The 17,792-nt window shown below is 37.4% G+C and overlaps 1 protein-coding gene across 4 annotated transcripts in view; it reads left to right on the forward strand.

Annotated features, from left to right (window-relative positions):
- Positions 1-17,792, forward strand: part of LOC127837435 (flotillin-1-like) — a 46,826-nt gene that overhangs the window by 16,761 nt on the left and 12,273 nt on the right. For all 4 annotated transcript variants that reach the window (XM_052364557.1, XM_052364556.1, XM_052364558.1 and 1 more), the window contains exons 5-9: positions 1,750-1,869; positions 10,126-10,221; positions 15,345-15,497; positions 16,341-16,522; positions 16,756-16,939. In XM_052364557.1, the coding sequence (XP_052220517.1) occupies positions 1,750-1,869; positions 10,126-10,221; positions 15,345-15,497; positions 16,341-16,522; positions 16,756-16,939 (735 nt within the window). The remainder of the gene's footprint in view (positions 1-1,749; positions 1,870-10,125; positions 10,222-15,344; positions 15,498-16,340; positions 16,523-16,755; positions 16,940-17,792) is intronic.

Genomic DNA, 17,792 nt, shown 5'->3' on the forward strand with positions numbered 1-17,792 from the left:
ACAATAGAGGTCACAGTTTTCATCCAATATTTATGAACTGTGGTCAGAATGTTTATCTTGATGAAATCTGGATTGGGATTGTATTTGGGTCATCTAGAGTCAGGAACTAGGTCACTAGGTCAAATCATAGAAAAACATTGTGTAGACAATAGAGGTCATAGTTTTCATCTGATCTTAATGAGTAAGGTGAGCGATTCAGGGCCATCATGGCCCTCTTGTTTAGGGCAGCTGCACTCTTGAGACTTAACTTCTAATTCAATGTGGATATGAGGCTTTATATTCTGGTCATCAACGTGGCATGAGGCTTTATTTATCCCCTGCAATAGGCGGAGGGATATTGTTTTGGCGTTTTCCATCCTTCCGTCCGTCCGTCTTTCCGTCCGTCCGGCACTTTTGTGTCCGGAGCCATATCTTAGAAGCTTTGGCGGATTTGATTGAAACTTGGTATCAGTATATATATGGATAAGAGGATGATGCACGCCAAATGGCATTGTACACCATCTGTTTATAACGGAGTTATGGCCCTTTGTATCTTGAAAAAATGCTTTTTTGTGTCTGGAGCCATATCTTGGAAGCGCTTTGGCGGATTTCATTGAAACTTGGTATGAGTTTATATATGGATAAGAGGATGATGCACCCCATGCTTGTACACCATTGGATAATAACGGAGTTATGGCCCTTTGTACATGTATATTGAAAAAATGCTTTTTTTTGTGTGTCCGGAGCCATATCTTGGAAGTGCTTTGACGGATTTCATTGAAACTTGGTATGAGTATATAAATGGATAAAAGGATGATGTTTGCGTTGTCCATCCATCCAGAAATATTTGCGTCCAGAAGTATTTTGGCGGGGGATATCAATTAAACGAATTTGCTTGTTTTCTGATCATTTTATTCAGCTTGAAATTTCACAAGCCCTTATTTGAGTGTTGTTTTGATACTGCTAACAACCAGTCAAATCATGAACATGCTATATCAGCTTATTAGTCCCCTACAGGTTTCACTGGAGGGGACTTATGGTTTTTGCTCTGTGCGTCTGTGAGTCTGTGAATCTGTCACACTTTTCTGGATCCTGCGATAACTTTAAAAGTTCTAAATATTTTTTCATGAAACTTGGAACATGGATAGATAGCAATATGGACATTATGCACGTCATTTCATTGTGTTCCTACGTCTAAAATTCTGGTTGCTATGGCAACAAATAGACTAGAAATACTGCTAAAATGGTGGTTTTCTGGATCCTGCGATAACTTTAAAAGTTCTTAATATTTTTTCACGAAACTTGGAACATGGATAGATGGCAATATGGACATTATGCACGTCATTTTGTTCCTACGTCAAAATTTATGGTTGCTATGGCAACAAATATATATATTTTTAAATCTGAAAATGTTGGAATTTCTGACAATGGTGGAGCCGGTAGGGGACTTATATTGCTTGACAATAGTCTTGTTTTGTATGGGAGCTTTCAAAAGACTTACTAGAGATTGATGTGTTGTTGTTTAACTAAAGCCAGTGTGACCCAGATGTGTGTGCCTTTAGTGGGACAAACAATAACCAAAGTTACTCGCAGGCTTTTCAGGTTTTACACTATTTCCTGCTCATCAGCATAATAGAGTGTGAAATTAATCCTATAAAACTTGAATCTATTAAGAAAAGTCTTGATTTGATTTTCTGATGAGCTACAAACAGGTCGAAATGCGTATCTGAGCATTGAAGTGTTAATATGTGATAAATATTCTCGTTGCAGGAAATCTACAAGGACCGTAAGAAGTTCTCCAAGCATGTGTTTGACGTGGCGTCCTCTGACCTGGTCAACATGGGCATCTGTGTGGTCAGCTACACCCTGAAGGACATCCGGGACGAGGAGGTACTCACGGGGCTTCACTTTAGCCTCATTCTGGGATAACCATACTTAATGCGTGTGTGTAAACTGTTGTCTCAGATTAGACTGTGCAGTCCTCACAGGCTGATCAGGGACAACACTTCCTGTTTAAGCTGAGAAGGCACTTCTTTTAAACAAAAAATACCACTTCAGCAGAAATGGTCAGCCCTGAATTTGGGACGCCATTTTTCGCACATGCATTAAGCCCCGTTTTCCCAGAGTGATGCTTATTTTCTTTCTCTGCTCTGGCAATGGGTCTTGCATACATGTAGCTCACATTGGAGATTTAAAATACAAGTTCTGAAAGATAAAAAAAAAGCTTTTGAATACAATTGTTTTGTTTTTTATTTTAGGGAAAAGGTTTTATATCAGGGAAAAAAAATCTGGTCTAAGTTCCATTGACAACTGAGTGGTTTTAAAGACTTTTGATGGGATGACAGTTTATTTTTTCTGATACAATTAAAGGAAAATATGAGTGCAGACATGTGCAACCAGTATTATCCCCTGCCTAAGGCGGAGGAATATACAATTTGCTTTGTCGTCCGATTGTATGATGGAACTTTTCAGGGATATATTTCAGATATGATACAACATTCAACATGAAACTTCATGGGAAGAAGTGCCATGAACAAGAACCACAACCCTGCACTTTCTTAACTAAGAGTTATTGCCCTTTTTTGTTTTTGTATGATGTAACTTTTCAATGCTGTATCTCAGATATGCGACAAGATTTCAACATGAAACTTCATGGGTGTATATATATCAATTTGGAGAATTGAAATTCATAAAAACAATTACCCTACACTTAATTATTTTTTATGATTATACCGTATATAAAGGGATTTGCACCAATCCATAAACAAAATGTATTTGGCGGGGGGATAGCAATTAAACGCTTTATTATAGTTTTGTGTTAACCAAACAATATATTTATGTAGCCAGGGTCTGCTATGCAGAGTTCAAACTCTTCCCATGCTGTTGCTAAAGCATTACTTACCATTTAACTAAATCTTTAAAATTCCTACATGCTCATTTCAAAATGACAACAAAAAAACAGAATAGACAGCGCCTTTTGTTTAGCCAAAATATGTGTGTATACATGTATTGACATGGCAGTCTGTGTATACATGTATTGACATGGCAGTCTGTGTATACATGTATTGACATGGCAGTCTGTCCAGTGTATACATGTATTGACATGGCAGTCTGTCCAGTGTATACATGTATTGACATGGCAGTCTGTATACATGTATTGACATGGCAGTCTGTGTATACATGTTTTGACATGGTAGTCTGTGTATACATGTATTGACATGGCAGTCTGTGTATACATGTATTGACATGGCAGTCTGTCCAGTGTATACATGTATTGACATGGCAGTCTGTCCAGTGTATACATGTATTGACATGGCAGTCTGTCCAGTGTATACATGTATGGACATGGCAGTCTGTCCAGTGTATACATGTTTTGACATGGCAGTATGTGTATACATGTATTGACATGGCAGTCTGTGTATACATGTATTGACATGGCAGTCTGTGTTTACATGTATTGACATGGCAGTCTGTGTATACATGTATCGACATGGCAGTATGTGTATACATGTATTGACATGGCAGTCTGTGTATACATGTATCGACATGGCAGTCTGTGTATACACGTATCGACATGGCAGTCTGTGTATACATGTATTGACATGGCAGTATGTGTATACATGTATTGACATGGCAGTATGTGTATACATGTATTGACATGGCAGTATGTGTATACACGTATTGGCATGGCAGTCTGTGTATACACGTATCAACATGGCAGTCTGTGTATACATGTATTGACATGGCAGTCTGTGTATACATGTATTGACATGGCAGTCTGCGTATACATGTATTGACATGGCAGTCTGTGTATACATGTATTGACTTGGCAGTCTTTGTATACATGTATTGACATGGCAGTCTGTGTATACATGTATTGACATGGCAGTCTGTGTATACATGTATCGACATGGCAGTCTGAGTATACATGTATTGACATGGCAGTCTGTCCAGTGTATACATGTATCGACATGGCAGTCTGTGTATACATGTATCGACATGGCAGTCTGTGTATACATGTATTGACATGGCAGTCTGTTCAGTGTATACATGTATCGACATGGCAGTCTGTGTATACATGTATCGACATGGCAGTCTGTGTATACATGTATTGACATGGCAGTCTGTGTATACATGTATTGACATGGCAGTCTGTGTATACATGTATTGACATGGCAGTCTGTCCAAAAATACAAGTGAGTCAGGCTCTGGGAAAACGGGACTTAATGCATGTGGGAAAAGTGTTGTCCCAGATTAGTCTGGGCAATCTGCACAGGCTTATCAAGCAGGACACTCTCTGAATAGACTGGATTGTTGTTTTAAAGAGACTTTCTTCAAACAAAAAATTCCATGAAAGTGGAAAGTGGTGTCCCTGATTAGCATGTGCTGACTGCACAGGTTCAACATGTTTGCATATCAGAGGGACATGTACATCTAATATGCCTATTGCCTAAGCAGCTTTTAAAATTATAATTAACTTGTTTTAGAGAGTTTTATTGTATAATTATGTTAAACATTTTGTTTACAGGATAAAACATACTCTTACTTGAACAAACCAAACCTGTCCTATAGTTTAAAATAAAACTTGAATTAAATGATATGCTTTATTTTGTACTGGAATTATCATGATAAAAAAACCACTTATTTACACATTACATGTTTTCACATACTGGTGTTTGCCAAAAAGTTCAAAAAGATATTTAACCAGGTTTTACGAAGGAAAAAACTGGTTATTAGATTGGCGAATGCGGGCTGGCTGGCGGGCTGGCTGGCTGGCTGGCTGGCGGGCTGGCGGAATAAGCTTGTCCGGGCCATAACTATGTCGTTCATTGTCAGATTTTAAAATCATTTGGCACATTTGTTCACCATCATTGGACGGTGTGTCGCGCGAAATAATTACGTCGATATCTCCAAGGTCAAGGTCACACTTTGAGTTCAAAGGTCAAAAATGGCCATAAATGAGCTTGTCCGAGCCATAACTATGTCGTTCATCGTCAGATTTTAAAATCATTTGGCACATTTGTTCACCATCATTGGACGGTGTGTCGCGCGAAATAATTACGTCGATATCTCCAAGGTCAAGGTTACACTTTGAGTTCAAAGGTCAAAAATGGCCATAAATGAGCTTGTCCTGGCCATAACTATGTCATTCATTGTGAGATTTTAAAATCATTTGGCACATTTGTTCACCATCATGGGACGGTGTGTCTCACGAAAGAATCACGTCAATATCTCCAATGTCAAGGTCGCCATGACTAAAAATAGATTTAAAAAAAAAAAAATTACAAAGGGGGTTAATTTTTTTTGGTCATTTCAAAAGTTCAGTTTGAGTTTTCTCCCTTTATCAGATTTTTTTTTCACAATGAAAACCTGGTTTTGTGACAATTTTGTCCCTTGTTTGTATATTGTTTTGTTTGTCTGATTTATATATAGTCAATTCGACTTGGACCAGATAAGTTAAGTATCTGAGTAGATTGTTTACCTGCATTATTGGTTTGTAATTTGGTTGTATTGCCCCGTCATTTACCATGCTCACTTAGATTAAAAATAGCAATAATTTTTTTTATATATTTTATTTTTATTTTCTTGATTTGAACGCCTAATTTTAGTTCCAGTTTGTCTTTATTATTGAACGATTTAGAGACAATAGGTAATAATACAATCATTGTTTTAAATGTTAGAATATTTCGCTTTTAATGATATATTTATCGTCATAATTGAAAAGATAAATTGAAGAATATTATATTTATTTATTTTTAATTCAGATAAAGCCAGTTTTGATATATCTCACTTCAAATAAAACATAAGTTATGTATTACGTATTTTCATTTCTGTATTTAATCATTTTATAAATATATTTGAGATTGTCCATGCTTGTTTTTTATGTACACACTAAATGTACCACAATTATTCGTTGTCTGTAGCTTTTGATAGGTTTGGTTTGTTCAACATGTTTGAGAATGGCTGTTGACGTTGTAAAGGCATGTTATATACATGAGCCTTGTTCAGGTAAAACTGGGCTTAATGCATGTGCCTAATGTGTCTTCCCAAATTAGCCTGTGCAGTCTGCAAAGGCTAATAAGGGATTACACTTTCGGCCTTCACGGGATTTTTATTTAAAAGAGACTATCTTTAAACAAATAATCCAGAAAAGCGAAAGTGTCGTCATTGATAAGCATGTGCGGACTGCACAGGCTAATCTTGGAAGACTCTTTAAGCACATTCATTAAGCCCAGTTTTCTTAGCATGAGGCTCACTAGTTCTGAGATTTCCCATATAACTAAGTGTGATTCACCTGTTTACTGATAGGAGCAGCTTATATTGAAAAGCCATTTTACTTTTAAATTGATGAAATATGCAGCAATCTTATCAACAACATGGTTTTCATGTAGTGATTAATTAGCAAAACGGGGTAGGTATCTGTAATAATTATATGGCTTTGTTAAAGTATTCAACATACCAGAATGTTATGGTATGTTTCGTTCATGAAGAAAACTTAAAGTTTTTTTTGGGGTTTGTTGCTTAACCAGTCAACTAAATCAGATTCAACCAACTGGGTAAAAAATAACCTTACTTGGTGTGAACGTTCCTCTAAAAAAATACTTGAACGTTGATGTACACATTTTAAACTATGGGTCCATGAGTACTGCACATTTTTGCTGATAATTACTAATTATGCCCCCCTTCGAAGAAGAGGGGGTATATTGCTTTGCTCATGTGGGTCTGTCGGTCGGTCGGTCCGTCCACCAGGTGGTTGTCAGACGATAACTCTAGAACGCTTAGGCCTAGGATCATGAAACTTCAAAGGTACATTGATCATGACTCGCAGATGACCCCTATTGATTTTGAGGTCACTAGGTCAAGGTCACGGTGACCCGAAATAGTAAAATGGTTAACGGATGATAACTCAAGAACGCTTAGGCCTAGGATCATGAAACTTGATAGGTAGATTGATCATGACTGGCAGATGACCCCTATTGATTTTCAGGTCACGAGGTCAAAGGTCAAGGTCACAGTGACCTGAAATAGTAAAATGGTTTCCGGATGATAACTCAAGAACGCTTAGGCCTAGGATCATGAAACTTGATAGGTAGATTGATCAGGACTCGCAGATGACCCCTATTGATTTGGGGTCACTAGGTCAAAGGTCAAGGTCACAGTGACCCGAAATAGTAAAATGGTTTCCGGATGATAACTCAAGAACGCTTAGGCCTAGGATCATGAAACTTGATAGGTAGATTGATCATGACTCGCAGATGACACCTATTGATTTTCAGGTCACTAGGTCAAAGGTCAAGGTCACGATGACCCGAAATAGTAAAATGGTTTCCGGTTGATAACTGAAGAACGCTTATTCCTAGGATCATGAAACTTGATAGGTAGAATGATCATGACTCGCAGATGACCCCTATAGATTTTCAGGTCACTAGGTCAATGGTCAAGGTCACGGTGACCCGAAATAGTAAAATGGTGTTCGGATGATAACTCAAGAATGCTTATGGCTAAGATCATGAAACTTCATAGGTACATTGATCATGACTGGCAGATGACCCCTATTGATTTTCAGGTCACTAGGTCAAAGGTCAAGGTCACAGTGACAAAAAACATCTTCACACAATGGCTCTCACTACAATGGAGAGCCCATATGGGGGGCATGCATGTTTTACAAACAGCCCTTGTTTAGAAAGCTTTTTAAAAAACAACAACTAGTCAGATCTTGGCTTAGGATGGTTTCTTGATGCCAAACTGGTGGTTTCCGGTCAATTCTTAAGTTTGCATTTACCAATCTTGATGAAACTTTGAATATAGCAAGCTTGCATTGACAGCTAGTGTGGGATTGTATTTGGGGCATATTGGGTCATGGTAACTGTTACTACAAATAGAAAAACGGTTTCAGCTTAATAATGTGTTTATGCATTGAGGTAGGTACCTTACATTCAGATATAGCATGCCCCCCTTCGAAGAAGAGGGGGTATATTGCTTTGCTCATGTCGGTCGGTAGGTCGGTTGGTCCGACCACCAGGTGGTTGTCAGACTATAACTCAAGAACGCTTGGGCCTAGGATCATGAAACTTCATAGGTACATTGATCATGACTTGCAGATGACAGCTATTGATTTTGAGGTCACTAGGTCAAAGGTCAAGGTCACGGTGACCCGAAATAGTAAAATGGTTTCCGGATGATAACTCAAGAACGCATTCGCCTAGGATCATAAAACTTCATGGGTAGATTGATCATGACTCGCAGATGACCCCTATTGATTTTGAGGTCACTAGGTCAAAGGTCAAGGTCACGGTGACCCGAAATAGTAAAATGATTTTCGGATGATAATTTAAGAACGCATATGCCTACAATCATGAAACTTTATAGGTAGATTGATCATGACTCGTAGATGACCCCTATAGATTTTCAGGTCACTAGGTCAAAGGTCAAGGTCACGGTGACCCGAAATAGTAAAATGATTTTCGGATGATAACTCAAGAAGGCATATGCCTAGGATCATGAAACTTCATAGGTAGATTGATCATGACTCGCAGATGACCCCTATTGATTTTGAGGTCACAAGGTCAAAGGTCAAGGTCACGGTGACCCGAAATAGTAAAATGATTTTCGGATGATAACTCAAGAACGCTTTTGCCTAGGATCATAACACTTCATAGGTACATTGATCGTGACTTGCAGATGACCCCTATTGATTTTCAGGTCACTTGGTCAAAGGTCATGGTCACAGTGACAAAAGTCGTATTCACACAATGGCTGCCAGTACAACGGACAGCCCATATGGGGGGCATGCATGTTTTACAAACAGCCCTTGTTAAATTAAAGTTAATGTTGCATTTAAATGTGAAAATCTGCTATCATGGCAATGCCATGCTCCACACTGTAAATATATAGAATGACTTTCCATGCTATTGGGGCAAGTGTTCAAATTTAAAAATGGGCTGCAAACAAGGTTGGTGCTGGGATATAGGAACTACTTGACAAAATGCATGTTACATGTATTTCTGAAGTTACCTCAGAATGTATGAAAATCTGCTTTATTTTAAAATAGTTATCAGACATTTAAGTAGCAAATATGAGATCTCAATAGCCATTGGCAATTACTGCAAATGTTGACAAATTCCGTGAACAAACAGACAAAGAATTGTAAATCAACTTTTATCATTCAGCTAGAATTACCCATGTAACAAAAATTAAAATCGGATCACAAAATGTTTGTAAGTGGTGTAGTAATTTTCTGAAGACACAATTCTTTAACTCTTTCAGTGCTGGAACCGAATTTTGAAGGCCTTTGCAAACAGTTTGGATCCAGATGAGACACCACAAAACGTGGTGTCTCATTAGGATCCAGACTGTTTGCTTTTGTGATAGTATTCTTTAAAAAAATCGAAGAAACTGCTAATTTTAGAAATTCAGCAGACAACATTTTAGCAGGCGACAAATTTCCAAGCATGCAAAAGGTTAAACCCCAATCTTAGCAAAATGCCATTCATGAAATTTATGCAAAATCTCTTCATGCATGTTTCTAGGGCTATTTGAAAGCCTTGGGCATGAAAAGAACTTCCGAGGTGCAGCGGGATGCTAAGATTGGAGAAGCAGAGGCCAGGAAAGATTCCGGTATCAAGGTGACGTCTGATTGGCTATTTCATTCTGCCAATCATTTCTTTGTAGGCTGGCTGACAAGAGATGTAGGCGTGGACTGGCTTATGGAGAATCACTGGCCTATCACAGTTGGGAGTTTGTGTTACCCCTTTCTGCTAATTTATTACTTTGAATTGTGGAACAAATATTTGGTTAAGTACCTTATTCACCAAAAATGTAATAATTTATCTGTGGTCATTTATTTGCCTATTTTGTCATCACATGCTTCAAAATTGTAAGTATTTTGTCATCATATTGAAACCTATTTTTTTTTCACTGTTAGACCATGACATATGACATTGGAATGTCAAGGAAAACAGTAAAACAACTATGGTGCAAATAAATCAACACAAAGATAAGCTTTGCAATCAGCACGAACAAGTGTTAACAAATTCCAAACAGTTGATAGGCAGTGATTCGAAGGGCAAGAGCTGCAGAAACTAACCCCCACTCATACATGTTGATTATAACTATGCTTTAATAGCGTGTATGTATCTTGCTCAGGGTTATCTAAAATCCCTGGGAATGGCTAGAACAGCCCAGGTGCAGAGAGATGCCAAAATTGGCGAGGCCGAAGCCCAAAAAGATGCTGGAATTAAGGTACCCTGAATGTATTGTAAGGAAAGTGGCTGTACGTTGTGCTTCCTTCTGGATTTGTTTTCCCTTAGTTTATTTCAATGCTAACTTTAATTGTTGGTACCATTATATATGTTCTATTAAGAACTTATGCATAAGACAGAAGTTACCAAATAAGTATTGTTTTGTAAACTGCTTTGGACATTTGCCTGTTGTATGCTTTTTTTACGTCTGAGTTGTTCAAGCGACATAGAGGTTTTTTTATTGAAGAATATAACTGCATTGCAGACAATATCTGACCCAAGTAATCAACTCGTGCTTTTCTATAATGCAATTATGATAATTGTGTATTCAGGGTTTAAATAAGATTAAAATGGCCCTTTTAAAAATGTTATCAGTTAATTTTAATATTTGTAACTATATAATGTAATTAGCAAGTAAATAATGATTATGGAAAAGTCATTAATAGGCATGTTCATACTTTGTTACATATAAACACGATTGCATGCTTTGTTATCATTAGTTATAAGGAATTTGCCTAGCTTAATATAACATCTTTAAGGGGATGTGTGACAGATTTTTGTTTCTAATCTCCCCTGAGGACAATATCAATGTTGGACAATATCAATGTTGCTAAGCACAGTGAAATATGGGTCATGTTTATACAAAAAACAGGGTCATGAGGTCAACTCAAATCTCACCACTCTAGGGGCAACATTTATGACTCGAGCTAGTTGAAACTTGGATAGAATGTTTATCTAGGCAATAACTAGACAATTTGTGTCAGGTGCATCCTTAGTTAAGATCGCCAGGTCAAATGTTAAAAATACATTTTATGACTCAATGAAACTTGGTCAGAATGTGTATCTTGAGTATAGGAAGGCCATGTTTTACTCTGGGTAGAGTGGGGTCAAACACTTTATGACCAGGTCAAGTCTTCAACAATTTTTCATCATGGCCTTCACATTTATTTATTGTTAATGTGATCTTTGACACAAATATGTCGAAATGTATATTTCTCGATCTTCTTTGTAGTGCATAGAATTCAACAAATAAGTTTGAAATCTTATTGTCTGGTTGTTCATGAGCAACCTGTGTGTCTGTGTTTGTTTGCATGCTTCTTCTTAGTATGATATCTTTATTAAGAATGCCTATTTGGACAAAATTGCAAGTATGTAATATAGAATCAACATGCTTTTTTTTAAAATAAAAGAATATACTTGGTCATGTATGTCATGTAGGAATGGAATAATTCACAGAAGATAACCAAGAGCTGAAGTGTACTAACAATTATCAATTTAATGCAAAAATAACTTAACCCATAATTTCACTCAATCAACACACATCTTTCTTTCATTTCAATGTATTTTGCATAAATTGACAAATGCCAAATCAGTTTCAGAGTTCACATTTAAAAGCCTCCAGCCCCTCCTGAAATAAATTAATAATACCAGACATATTTTAACCTATGTCAGCTTTTAATCTTAATAGATTTTCCAACCAACTGACTGTAAAGTTTTTCAAAGTCAAACGGTGAAAGTTTTCCGTATTATTACGGATTTCCGTAAATTCGATCTTCAGTCAGGTCGTTTTTCCAAATCGTCCAGATCCGAGGAGATATTTTTTGGGGGGGGGGGGGGGGGGTAACCCCTACCTTTGATTTTAATCGGACCCGAAGTTTAACGGCTACAAGTCGAAATAAAATGTCTCCTGCAAAAGGAATCTGGTACGGATACGAGCCAAATGATCCTTCGCCGTGCAGAAGACAGCATGACGTCACCTCATTAGAATAGTCTGGCAAAATCTGCCGATAATTTACGATTCCTTTGTCTCCGATGTCTACGAAATGGTTTACAACACGGAATAACTCGAAGTAAATCGGAATCTGACTCGGTTTCCAAACACGCGTTTTGATTGGTTTACGTTAATCGGTCAACCAATTAAAATCAACGTTACGAAAATAAATCTCTCAAAAGCATATGGCGGACAAGTTGAAGTAACTTTTTTCCGAAACCCAAACAACCGATAAAATTATGTATTTACCTCCGGGGTATAACACCAAAGAACTTGAAAGTGGTGTTAAGAACAAGTGGCGATGGGAATGGCTCAACGAAAGAGGCTCTCTTGGTGAGAAATGGGGAGATTGGCTGAAAAAACCAAACACTCCGGGTAGCGCCTATTGTGAAATTTGTTTCAAAACGATAAACTACAAATCTAATGGGAAGAAGGCGTTCAAGTCTCACGCTGAGGATGTAACGCATTTGAAAAATTACCGGACGTGGAAATCAAATCAGGTGAATATTTTTAATATCTCTTATTTGTGTTTTTTTCCCACCCGTATCGAAATTCGAATGATCGGTGGCGAAGGTCTGGATAACGGCGGCACGAATTACCCAAATCTACCAAAATCTTCCCAAATCTACCCCAAAACTACCCAAATCTACATAAAAATAATTATTTTACATCATGTTTGTGTGATGGGCACTATTGTTTTGTTAACGACATTATTGAAAAAGACCGGACAAAGATGACAGTTGTCAATTATGAAGCCGTAGCAATTGTGAAGACCGCTCTTAGGAAAAAAAATGTGAAAAGTACAGACCTTAAAGTCACACCAAATATGAAAAAGGCCTGTATTTCTGCTTACTCCAGTTATCAGAAATATCTGAAGGAAATGAAAGAGGAAAAGAAGAAAAGAGAAGATGCAGTTTTGGACTCTTCAGTTCAGCTGTTGAAACTTGAACGTGCCAAAAAAATTGCAAAGTTAGTAAGGTTGAAGAACAGACATTCAGGGATTAAGAGGAAACCGGACACAAGTAGCGATGGAACAGGAAGGAAGTGGAAAAGAATAAAGAAGATATAGTTCTGAACTTCTGGTGTATCATGAAATAATGTTTTAACAAGTGAAAATAATGTGATTTTTAATGCATGGTTTAAGAGAATTAAGAAGCTATTTTATTACAAAATTTATCTGATCAAAAGACACTACACAAAATGCTTCATTTTAATTTCAAAGTTTAATCTTTTGATAGAAGACAAATTAAGTGCTTCAGTAATTTCTTTAAAAAATATCTAGATAAGATATTCAAACTAATTACATAAAAATACAAGAAAGAAAATGTATTACTGTAATATGTTCATCAATGTTAATCTACATGAAATTTTAAAGATATTTTCTACCCAAACTGTTTTTTTCTGTTTTGAATAACTTAAAAATACAGGTGTCTTTAAGCTCAGGAGAAGTGATTTCTTCGTTTTAAATAAGCTAAAATGCAGGAGCTTCCGGGGGCCTCCGGCCCCCTGGACCCCTGGCCAGGGCCTTGCCCTGGACCCCACCGGGGGCCCTATCGGCCCCCAGGCCCCCAGATTTTTTTTTCAGTATTTTGGGTTTTTTCAACTTTCACCCATGAACATATAAATTGTATGTATTATTTTGTTTTATCTAGGTTTACTGGTATTTAATAGTTAATTATTAACTACATTTGTATTCTTTTCTTTGAACACAACATGTCTTCAATATAACAATGAAAGCATACACATTTTGTGATGATTTGGAGGCTTTGGCATTATAATATGGGAGCATGTAATTGTTAAAAGATTTGTGTCAGGCAGTTGACCTCTATTTAGATAATATTTTATCTTAGAATAGTTCATATATGTTAATACTGGTACCGGTCAGCCAGCCTTATAAGTTTTGATTGCTAAAATACTGTGAAAACATTATTTGTCAGGCATTAATTTTCGTCTGTTAAGTGACGAATTTAAGATCCTTACAAATAATTATGTCCAATGTTTAAACAAAATTAAGTTTGAATTAAGGTAGGCATGAGACATTAAAATCCGGTTTTGACACAAAGGGATGCAACTTACACAGTGCACTTAACTGACACGTGGCATTGCTGTAAAATGAGGATGCAGTTCAGCTGTATCGAATGCGTTGACTTTGTGTAGGTAAAATAGTAATGATTAGTGCTAATTGTTAACAACTTTATGACCCATTGTGTGTATTCTGTTTTTAAAGGTGTTGATTAATTTGCAAGTGACTTCGTTGTTTCAAACACTCATTAACGGTTTGGTCATAATTATGAACTTGTCAATGGCATACAATAATAAAGGCCCATTATTATTTTGAAAAATGACGAAATTTCATGCTGTCAAAAAATAAATGGTTTCACAGTACTTAATTTCATTATCGTTATCCTCAATTGATACATTTTTATACGGGTAACCTCTATAATCCTCTATTGAAAAATTCTAAACGCTCCAACAAGTAACATCTTATCTTCTTAAGTTCTGAAGAAACCTTACAAAAAATTACCTGCCCTGTTTTTATTTCCCTTCCTTGTGAAATTTTAACGAAATTAAATAGTCAACAAGTAAAATCCCTTGCTCAGAAATTTTTAATTAACCATTCTACAAAGTAACATCTCTAATTGTCAAATTCTGAAGTTCTGAACACCCGAACATAACATTTGGTATTTGTAAGTAATAATGAGACACTATATTATTTCCCATATTATAAAATTGAGAACTAATACTCTTGAAAGTAATATCTGTGAATATGAAACTCTAAAGTAGCAACTCTACACATTCACGTCCCTTGTCCAACTCTACACATTTACCTCCCTTTTCAACTCTACACATTTACATCCATTGTCCAACTCTACACATTTACCTCCCTTGTCCAACTCTTCACATTAACCTCCCTTGTCCAACTCTACATATTTACCTCCCTAGTCCAACTCTACACATTCGCCTCCCTTGTCCAACTCTACACATTTACCCCATTGTCCAAGTCTACACATTTACCTCCCTCGTCCAACTCTTCACATTCACCTCCCTTGTCCAACTCTACATATTTACCTCCCTTGTCCAACTCAACACATTCACCTCCATTGTCCAACTCTACACATTTACCTCCCTTGTCCAACTCTATACATTCACCTCCCTTGTCCAACTCTTCACATTTTCCTCCCTTGTCCAACTCTACACATTCACCTCCCTTGTCCAACTCTTCACACTTATCTCCCTTGTCCAACTCTACACATTCACCTCCCTTGTCCAGCTATACACATATACTTCTTTTTTCCAACTCTGCACATTTACCTCCCTTGTCCAACTCTTCAACATTCACCTCCCTTGTCCAGGAAGCGGAGGCTGAGGAGAGGAGAATGGCTTCTCGTTACGCCAACGATATCGAGATTGCCAAGGCTCAGCGAGATTTCGAGCTCAAAAAGGCCACGTACGACCAGGAAGTGTCAGCCAAAAAGGCTCAGAGTGACCTGGCAGCTGATCTACAGGTAGGTGACTATGAAGCACACATCTGTTAAGAGTCTGGAAAACATGAGATTTTAAGAAGAATATAGATTGTTGATTTGAAAATAAATTTCAACTGACAGAAGGGTGATACCATAATTACTCTTAAGTTTTCGAACACTTAAATATATTTATTTTCTTCCTTGTCAGAAAATTTAGATACACAAAATATTCATATAATACAGTTGTCCGAAAATTTAGGGAAAAAACACCAAGATTTTCAAATATTTAGAGAGTAGCGTAAAATGTGTCAACAAATAATAGCACATGCAAATAAAATTATTTAAATACCATGTCTTATCGTATAAATTACTTTTGCATGTTTCACTTTAAGCTGTTTGAAGAAAGCATTGTCTATAACCGGTATAATTATTTACCCAATAATAGAAATGGAATGGTTCATTGGCTAATGGTTATTTGTCTGCCAGGTTTTATGAACTTGATCCGCTTGTAAAAATGTGTGATCAAAATGTAATTAGATGAGCGCAACAGGGCAGAGTTCCACTAAAATAGAATTGTAAAACAGAATGTCCAAAAGTTATGAGTCATTAAGTACGGGGAAAAAAATATAACCAAAATTTTCAAGTCATGAATTATAATTATTTTGGCTAAAAACTGGGGAGTCCAAAAATGTACTGTCCAAAAACGTCAGTAGTTACGGTAATCAGGAAATCTTTTTGTACTTTACTCTTCTTGTGTACTCTTTTAAAGACTCTAATATAAGTCTCTATTGATAGACTGCTAAGCCCATCCCATATTAATTTTAGTCTGCTAAGACAGATCTATCCTTTATATAGACTGCAAAGCCCCGCCCATTCTATTTATAGAGGGCTAAGACCCGTCAGAAGATCAAGGAGGAGGAGATGCAGGTGAAGGTCATTGAGAGGACGCAGCAGATCCAGCTGCAGGAGCAGGAAATCATCCGACGTGAACGTGAACTCGAGGCCAATGTCCGCAAACCAGCAGAGGCAGAAAAATTCAAAATGGAGAAACTGGCTGAGGCTGACAGGTAGGGTTCTTTTGTTTGAGTGGTTAAATTCATAGATAAATTCTGCATTAATTAATGCCCAGATTTAGCTTTCTATTTAGTTCAAATTAATTTGTATTCTTTTAATTTCTATGCATTTTTGTTTATGGTTTATCTGCAGCATAAATGAGGTAAACAAATAATAAAACTTTGTTGAAACATCTTCTCATTTGCTATTGCTATGAGGAGTGTAACGTATAATAATAATTTTTCAGGAACCGTGTTATCCTGGAGGCAGAGGCTGAGTCTGAGGCCATCCGTGTGCGTGGTGAGGCAGAGGCGTTCGCTATCGAGGCACGTGCCAAGGCTGAGGCAGAACAGATGGCCAAGAAGGCCGATGCATGGAAGGACTACCAGGACGCAGCCATGATCGATATGATCCTTGAGACTCTGCCAAAGGTATGATATGATCCTTGAGACTCTGCCAAAGGTATGATATGATCCTTGAGACTCTGCCCAAGTTATGATATGATCCTCGAGACTCTGCCAAAGGTACAATATGATCCTTGAGACTCTGCCCAAGTTATGATATGATCCTTGAGACTCTGCCAAAGGTATGATATGATCCTTGAGACTCTGCCCAAGGTATGATATGATCCTTGAGACTCTGCCCAAGGTATGATATGATCTTTAAGACTCTGCCCAAGTTATGATATGATCTTTAAGACTCTGCCAAAGGTATGATATGATCCTTGAGACTCTGCCAAAGGTATGATATGATCCTTGAGACTCTGCCAAAGGTATGATATGATCCTTGAGACTCTGCCCAAGGTATGATATGATCCTTGAGACTCTGCCCAAGTTATGATATGATCTTTAAGAATCTGCCCAAGGTATGATATAATCCTTGAGACTCTGCCCAAGGTATGATACAATCCTTGAGACTCTGCCCAAGGTATGATATGATCCTTGAGACTCTGCCCAAGGTATGATATGATCTTTTAGACTCTGCCAAAGGTATGATATGATCCTTGAGACTCTGCCCAAGGTATGATACAATCCTTGAGACTCTGCCCAAGGTATGATATAATCCTTGAGACTCTGCCCAAGGTATGATACAATCCTTGAGACTCTGCCCAAGGTATGATATGATCCTTGAGACTCTGCCCAAGGTATGATACAATCCTTGAGACTCTGCCAAAGGTATCATATGATCCTTGAGACTCTGCCCAAGGTATGATATGATCCTTGAGACTCTGCCCAAGGTATGATATGATCCTTGAAACTCTGCCCAAGGTATGATATGATCTTT

Source organism: Dreissena polymorpha, chromosome 7, assembly GCF_020536995.1.
Source record: "Dreissena polymorpha isolate Duluth1 chromosome 7, UMN_Dpol_1.0, whole genome shotgun sequence".
Classification (NCBI taxonomy): domain Eukaryota; kingdom Metazoa; phylum Mollusca; class Bivalvia; order Myida; family Dreissenidae; genus Dreissena; species Dreissena polymorpha.